The 8,726-nt window shown below is 35.3% G+C and overlaps 2 protein-coding genes across 2 annotated transcripts in view; one reads left to right on the top strand and one right to left on the bottom strand.

Moving 5' to 3' along the window:
* LOC123679212 (cAMP-dependent protein kinase catalytic subunit alpha-like) overlaps positions 1 to 8,614 on the bottom strand; it is a 49,566-nt gene extending 40,952 nt beyond the window's left edge. Inside the window, exon 1 of the mRNA XM_045616657.1 lies at positions 8,484 to 8,614. The gene's annotated coding sequence lies outside the window, so the exon portion shown is untranslated. The remainder of the gene's footprint in view (positions 1 to 8,483) is intronic.
* Positions 4,669 to 8,081, top strand: LOC123679213 (pre-mRNA-splicing factor CWC22 homolog). The gene is made up of 5 exons (XM_045616660.1): positions 4,669 to 4,842; positions 5,338 to 5,397; positions 5,475 to 5,565; positions 5,669 to 5,847; positions 6,551 to 8,081. Exons 1-5 carry the CDS (start codon positions 4,786 to 4,788, stop codon positions 6,701 to 6,703), a joined length of 540 nt encoding a protein of 179 aa, XP_045472616.1. The 5' UTR covers positions 4,669 to 4,785; the 3' UTR covers positions 6,704 to 8,081.
* Positions 8,615 to 8,726: the final 112 nt, after the last annotated feature.

Raw genomic sequence — 8,726 nt, 5'->3', positions numbered from 1 at the left:
TCCCCAGCTAGAGTTTTAAGTTGGTCTATCCATCGTGATGGTGAGCGTCCCCTAGGTCTTTTTCCCTCGATTTTTCCTTCGATGATCAACTTTTCCATTCCATCCGATCTCCTGGCAATGTGTCCAAAATATCTAAGGTACTGCTGACTAACCTTAGTCGACAATCTTGTTTGTATGCCCAGTTGTCTCAGAATCGACTCATTGGTGCGACGAGCAGTCCATGGTATTCTAAGGAGGCGTCTATAACACCACATTTCTAATGCATCAATTCTTCGTCGATCTGCCATCTTTAATGTCCAAGTCTCTGCTGCATATGTTGCGATAGGAAAAATGAGTGATTGGACTAGCCTAACCTTGGTTCTTGCAGTTATTGCGGTATCCCTCCAGATACGGGCCAATTTCGCTGTAGAGTTTCTCGCCAGCGCTATGCGCTTTCGAATTTCGGGCTCACATTCGCCGGTGTTCGTCACAATAGATCCCAGATACTCGAAGCGGTTGACAACCTCGAGGTCAGCAATCCTTGTGATGTCTGGACTGTTATTATTAAGGCGATCTACTATCATCACCTTGGTCTTAGATTTGTTGATTTCGAGACCATATACTGAGCTTTTGTTCTCTAATCTTTGCATTAAAATCCGCAGTTCACCCTCGTCTTGGACTATTATCAATGTGTCGTCAGCGTATCGTAGATTGCTAATCTTCTTACCACCAATTGCAATGCCTCCATTCCAGTTCTCGAGGATCTCCCTCATGATGTACTCGCTGTAAATGTTAAAGAGAAGAGGAGACAGAATGCAACCCTGTCTCACTCCAGAAGCCGTTGAAAACTCGTCTGAGTGGATATCATTGACTCTTACCGTCGCTGTGCCTGAAGAGTATAATTGCCGAATGAGGCGCACCAGATGTCTTGGTGTTCCCATTTCCAACAGAATCCTCCACAGTTTCGGCCACCTCACCCTATCGAAAGCTTTTTTGAAATCCACAAAACATAATATCATTTTTACGTTGAATTCTCTTGCTTTCTCAATCAGTTGTCGTACATTCAAAATCTGCTCTCGAGTCCCTTTCCCTGGAACAAATCCCGTCTGTTCATTGGGTATTTGCGGTAAAAGGAAAGCTTTCAGTCTTTCGTTCAATATTGTGAGCATGACTTTGCTTGCGTGTGAGATGAGTGCGATGGTTCGGTAGTTTTCACATTCTAGTGGTGAACCCTTTTTGTACAATGGTATGAATGTGGATTGACACCATTTCTTCGGCCAGTATCCCGATTCCCAAATTTTCCGACACAGAACGTGAAGAATGTCAATGCCCATTTCTCCCATGCTTTTTAAAACCTCAGCAGTTATTCTATCGGATCCTGGTGACTTTTGATTTCGTAGCCTTCTCACTGCGCGTTCTACCTCTTCCCTTAGAATCTCAGGTTCAAGGTCTTTCAAATGGTCTTCCGGTACGGTATCCGGAGTATCCTGGAACAATTGGACGCAGTAATCCCTCCATACTTTGGCTATACCTTCCACATCTGTGATAATATTTCCTTGCTTGTCCTTGATGATCTGAGTCTTAGCTTTGAATTCTCGAGATAAATATTTCACTTTGTTGTATAGTTCTTTAGAGTGATTCGCAGTCGCATGCATTTCTAGATCTCCGCATATTTTGTTTATGTGCTCGTTTTTATCTCTTCGGCAAGCTTGTTTTATTTCATTGTTTATTTCTCTAAGCATAAGTTTCTGCTGCTCTGCATCTGTAACTGTTTGTCGTATGGTCAGTCTTTTATCGATTAATTCCAATGTTTTGTCTGACATCCAATGTTGGCGTTTCGTTGTTTTATCAGTTTTTTGAACTTTACTTGCTGCTTCAACAATCCATTTTTCGGTTCTATCCCAAACTGTATCACAGCTTCCTGTTATTTCGGGCGGACCACTCTCTCGAAGAGCATCTTGAAAGCGTATTGGGTCAGGAATGGTTATTTTTCTGGATTTCGGTTTAACCTTTGGTTTGTTGAATTTGACCTTAAGAGAAGCCCACAATAAACGATGATCGGATCCACATTCTGCTCCGGGTTTGGTCTTAGTGTTACGGAAAGACGTTCTCCACCTTTTGTCAATAAGAAAGTAGTCAATTTGATTTTTGTGTTGTCCATTAGGAGATGTCCAGGTATAGAGGCGGCGTATGTGATGTTTAAATATGGTGTTCATTATAGTTAAATTATTGTCAATGGCAAACTGGATTAGTCTGCTACCTCGTTCGTTACGTTTGCCAATCCCATAACGCCCCACTGTATCTCTCAGATGGTCATCAGCTCCTGTGCACCCTACTTTGGCGTTAAAGTCGCCCATTAAGACCGTAATCCCCTTCGGTTTTAAGGACGTCATAGTATCTTCTAAAAGTGCATAGAAGTTTTCTATATCTTGGTCGCAGGCGTCAGTGGTGGGCAGATAAACTTGGATGATGTGTAATTTAAATGGTCGAGTATTCAGGGTGACAGTAATAATTCGGTCATTAATAGGTCTATACGCTTCAACGAATTGAGCGAATCTTTTGTTGATGAGAACTGCCACACCACACCGTCCTGTAACATTTGCTCCGGAAATATATAGCATGTGATCTTGTGTCTCGAAATGTCCACAGTCTTTCCAGTGTGTTTCCGCCAATCCACAGATGTCTATTCTATTGCGTTTCAATTCGTTCTCTACAATTCTTAGTTTCCCCGTGTGAAGTAAACCCCTCACATTCCATGTCGCAATATTCTTGGTATTACGGAGCTGGTTTGTATTTGTTCGATCAGTAGCCAATTTTCCATGCAAGGCCTGACCGTTCGCCTGTGCATGTCCGGTTGCCCATTTCACACCAGTCGGCCCGGACCCAGGCTGGCGCCGATCGCTACTCGGATTACCTGGCACAACATTACCGTTTTTCTGACTCTGCATGATGTGCTCATGGGAATGTAATCAGGTGGTTTCCCCTGGCCTTCCTGATTCTATGCCGTTGGTCCGTTGAGGACTCATCCGCCTTCTAGGACAAAAGAGTGCCCTTGTGCCCCTTCCACCCGATGCACCGTTTCGAAGGTCTCCTTCTGCGCTGCAACGACTGTTGAGGACTTCACCCGTTACCCTGGCAAGGGACCCTTGCAGATTACTACCCTCCGGGTCAGAGGGAATCTGGAACTCGTGCGGGCAGGGGTGTTCACTTCCCTGAACAGGACTGTCCCCAAGAAACTTCTAAGGGAGTTCCTGCGCACTACCCGCTTCAAATAGGTATGCAATATTCACTGCTTCAAATAGGTATGCAATATTCAATATTCAACTTTTGGGGTAATCGATCTTAATATTCTTATTTTCCACAATTGAATATTTGGACCATTTGGTCTCGTATCTGTCTAGAGTTTTACATTTAATTTCGAATTAGTATCATTAGTAGTACCTAGTAGATACTATTATGGATTAAATCAAATTGATTTTGTCCATAGAATGCTAATGTCCGCTGGTCGTAACAAAATGAAGTGAAATTTTGATGCAGCTCTCAGAGTTATAAACATAGATAGAGAGAGCATATGTCGTTTTCAGTAATTAAATTTTGTCCCCAACATGAACTATCAAATTAGGCATGAAGCGCGCGGAAATGAAAACATATCTGTGATACGAAATTTCACTCAATTCGCGAGTTTCTCCACAAAGAACGCACTTCTGTCCCATATTGAATCTGAATCAACGTTTCATATTAACTCAAAATATATTGAAATGAATTCCTAAATATATCTGAAATTCAGAAAAAAAAATCTTCAAGCGCGCCAAACGAAGTGAAATAATAGATGACACTAGGAGAGCAAAAGTTGGCAAACCTTGGATTTCAGCAGCTAGATACAGAAAATAATAATTATTCTGCTTTTTATAAATTCGACAATTAGGAAAAATATCCGATTCCAAATATTCAAATTTGCATATTCAATCGGGAATCACTCAAATAAACATATTTCATTCAATATAATATACATTCATAACGATATACTAAAATCAAATCAAGAAATCGAAATCAGGTAAGCATTTTTGCTATTCAATACAACATCTTGAATTCAATATGGAGTTATGAATTTTTGAAAATGGCAGATAAAATTTTCGTTTCAAATCTCACATCTTATATATTTTATTATTTTTATTAGACTATTTTTTCGATTTGAATGGAAAATTAATCGATAGTGTGAATTCAAATAAATTTTACCTGGAATTGAATTGAAGTAATAAATCAAATATACAGTTTCAAAGCATCAATGCTTTATAAACATAATCAGCATTAGGTATTCTAGATCAACAAGATGCATCAGCATCTTGTACTTCAATAATGCAAAAAGGCTTGAAAATCAAAATAAGCGGAAACTTAAATCCGATTCACAGAATAAATTTTCATCACGTAAAACACAAACTTCAATATGTACTAATAAATATTTCTATGTCGACGAAATCACAGTTTCCAAAGATTTACTTTAAATATTGCCTACAATTATCATTAAATTACGCAACGTAAGATTTTACGAGTCCCTACTAACAAATTAGAATGAACTCCTAACAGTGACGCCGGTACCCTAAAGAACAAATCCAAACACGAGGGGGAGATCTTTCCCGCGTATTTCTCGAATTCGAAACTGCCGCGTTCATATGAAGCACAAGTTATTCACGTGACCCACGCTGGCCGCCATTGTACTGTATAAACAACGACCGGGACGGTGTTGAACGGCGACCGAGTGCGTGTTTTATTAATTCTAATAGATAATTATAAAATATAATATTTAAAATGTCCGATGTTGAATCAGCGAATACCAACAACTCTGTAAATGAGGAAAATAACCAGGTAAGTCTCGTAAATATCGTAATATTCTATTATTTTTCATAAAACAGCTTAGGCAATGTGCACGTAATAAATGGTAGGCTAGACTGTGACGTTTCATATGCATCCTAAGCTTAGGTTTTGAAAATGCTATGGTGTGATTCACATTCTAAACGACATCTTTTAGACTTGGAAATATTTTGAATTTTCCGCTGTAATAAATGTATTTTCTATATTCAAATTAGTACAAAAGTTATTTTATACTACGTAATTTCGTTTCTTATAAGATTTCCATTACGATTTGTTCTGCAAACATCCCAATAAGCAATTTTCTAGAAGTACGCCGTCTTCAACGGATTAATCTAAGAAATACGTTGAACACGGCGTCTCATAAAGCCGGCTTGTTCTGTTAACCAAGTCATGTCTTTGAATAGTTCATCTCTTGTTTATGTTTTGGAGGGAAAATGAGGAACTTCGAAATCTGCTTATTTTATGTTATGGAAATTTTTTTATTTACAGACTACCAAATCCAAAAGGTCGAGGAAGTCTAATTCTCCTAGAAATGAAGCAGTAACTAAAGTAAGGGCGTTGAATATCTAATTAATTCTAATGGATATTAATGTTGGAAATTTATTAAAATTCAATTATAATTTTAGGGATTAGGACCTGAAGTAGAAGGTAGGAGGCGAACAAGATCTGCTGCTAAAGGTGTAACAGCAACACCACCACCACCTGCCAAAAAAGAACGTAAGTTGATTCTAAATTCAAGTCTTGATATTAAGAAATAGTGTATTAATACATTCAAAGGTACCATCCAAATATTCTCTACTCACAAAAAACTTTGTTTTAGGTCGCAGTCGAGCAAAAAAAAGCACAAGTGTTGATGAGAGTGAGGCGACAATCAACAATGAAAGTTCTGAAGAAGTGAAAACAAATGAAGAAGAAGAAAAAAATGAAGCAGAATCAACAGAAAACAACTCTCATGATGAAAAGGAAGAAACCGCAAACAACAATGCTGAATCCACAAAAGTAAGTTTTATTAAGTTGATTATCTTATCTTTATTTCTCTAATATTAAAAAGTTTCTGAAATAAAAACTGTTCTCTAGTGAACAGTAATAAATTGAAGATTGGATTTTGAGATAAGTGAAAATATGACATTGGGCTGGGCAAGATAAGCTTGAGTAAAGAAGTTATATCTCAATATGTGATTGATTATTTGATTGTGTTTGAGTTCTATAAATAATTTTTCACATTTGATTGGTGCATTTGAGGCAAGATACTAGATAGTGTAAATAATCAAGAATAATATAGTTGAAGCTTGGAAATTGAAGATTGATTTGTTAAGTTATTTTTTTTTATAGTTTTTGTATTACATCTAGGAAACACTAATTTAGTGCTTATAAAATTATGAATTTCTGCAACCATTTTTTTATTCATCAATGTTTATTTCGGATTTTCCAAAAATTGATCTTTTGCATGTTTTATGGACATATACAATGAGATAAACATAATTTAACAAAAACAAGTTCCTAACATTTTTATTTGGGGACTATTTTAGTATTGTAATAATTGTTGACACTATTGAAAATATTGTTGTATTTATTGGGATTATCATAGAATTTACATTTGACTAAGAAAAAAACTAAAAATTCAAATTATTCAAATCAAGTGATGTGAAACGGTTAATAAGAATGCAATGAATTGAAGTAATTGAATTGACTTTGATGATAGGAACCTGAAGCGACTGAAAATGGCGCTAAAGAAGACAGTGTTGATGCATCAGAAGAGGAAAAGAAAGATGAAGAAGTAAAAGAGCCTACAGAAGAAAACAGCAGTGCTGCTAGCTCAGCAGCAGAAACAGAACCTGAGAAGAATTCCGAATAAATATTAACTGTATGACTTTTAATACTGTAGGATATAAAGTGACATGTAATTTAACAGTTTTAGGCATTGTGATCGCAAATGATGAAAAAAGTTCGTTTATTTCTAAGGATTAAGTCGTACGAGGTTAACAATTGTGTCATTTCAAGTCATGTCGAACAATTACTTTTAAATATATGATTATAGTAGATTATCACTTTATTTACTTTGTACATTTTGACTTTTTAATAGTAATTGTTGGACAAATGTTAGAAACCTACAGTTTTTTCTTGATAAGTATAAGTACATATTTCCATATGTACCTGAATCTCTATTCATATAGCAAAGTTTTAATATGAAGTACAGGTTAGTTTTGGTTGTCTTGTCAGTCATCACCACCGTTTTTATTTAGTTGATATTAGTGAAACACTTATTTGATTTGGTGACAACCATAATGTCGTTAACTTGTTTTTCTGTAATCAGATTGTTAAATATAGGTATTGACTTCGGAATTTTTTTTTATTTGAGATATCTCAAAAAATAGAGTGGAGTCATTTGGATTTGAAGCATTGCATGGAGTGTGTCCCTAAATAAAAATACAATTAAGTGATTGCTGTAGAAAAATTTCTCAGTTAATTAAGATTTGTGGTCAAGAATTTTTTTTGTCAGTAATTAATTTATGAATTTTCAATCCGAAAACTTTGCTACTTTTATATATCTGACCAATTTCGAAAACTATTTCTTAAATCCACAGCCTGTTGAAAACAATCAGGAAATGGTTAACGCTCAAAGTCTTTGGAATGAAGAACATATCAGGCTAAGAAATGAACATTTAATGTTTTCTGTACATTTTCAGTTTTCAACACATCTTCAAGAAATGTGTTTACTTTGATCCTGAATCAAAGAAATGAACATTATTCTGTTAATCCACCATATGTTCTTCGAAATCCATTCATTTTCCACTAGATTTAAAAATTAATAATTTATCCAAAGTAACTTATTAAAAACCCAAAATTAGTGCCAGCACAAGAAAGGTTTATATATTCTGATAATTAACATGAAATCTATACGTACTTAGTATACAAGAAAGTAGTGTTTTCAGAGATGTACATATAGCGATTTTGTTAAAACGAAAGAGATTCATACAATGGCATTGTGTTTTAAGTCGATATATATTTTTTTCGATAATTGTGTGCAGAAAATTTAATTTCTTGCAAATAATATATATTTATACACAATATGAATATAAGCTACTTGGTTCAATATTTCAGATTGCTATTGTAGTAAAATTTTGTTATTTCAACTCGTCATCTAAAATAAATTTTCTGGTTTTATATTTATTATGTAATAAACCTGTATGTTTCATTGAATGTGAAATAAATTTCCATTAGATAAACCCTTACTTGCTTCTTATACATTTTACCTCAATCCAGATCAGATTTCAATGTAGCTTAAGCATTGACCTCATCCCAAGTGGAAGAATTGAAGTTTTCGAGCGTGTGTGTATTTAATATTTTTATACGAGTTTTCGTTTCCTCAAAAAAATGATTTCAAAAAGTGATATATCACATTTAGACCAGTAAGTGAAAATTCCTCGCTCAAAAACAGTACCATTTAGTTAACAGGTCAGTTCCTGGTATTTTATGTTCTAATAATATTATCAAAAAGATAGACTACTGAACTTTTAAAAGTTTTTTCAAGAATAAAATTGCAGAAGATTTTAGTTCTACTACTGTAAAGTCTACAAAATGACTGAATAGTTATTGTATTAAACATTTAAAATATATACTGTTAATAAACTCACTAATCAAAATCAATCTTGGGTTTTCATTTGAAGAAGTTCAAAATCTAATGCAATCGTTGTGGTAGTCCCATAGATGATTTTACATGGAGAACTGACCTCTTCCCAATGTTTCTTCTAGAATGAATCAGTGCTACTGTTATTTATCCTATGATATTTAAAGTTTGTTAGAAAGTGTCTGGTCTGATGAGATGAGAACAGTATTTACCACCTTTTATTTCTTGTTTTTGCAACTATTTGTGGTGT

Source organism: Harmonia axyridis, chromosome 4, assembly GCF_914767665.1.
Source record: "Harmonia axyridis chromosome 4, icHarAxyr1.1, whole genome shotgun sequence".
Classification (NCBI taxonomy): domain Eukaryota; kingdom Metazoa; phylum Arthropoda; class Insecta; order Coleoptera; family Coccinellidae; genus Harmonia; species Harmonia axyridis.
The sequence above is the reverse complement of the archived record's forward strand: the minus strand, read 5'-3'. Positions and strand labels throughout refer to the sequence as shown.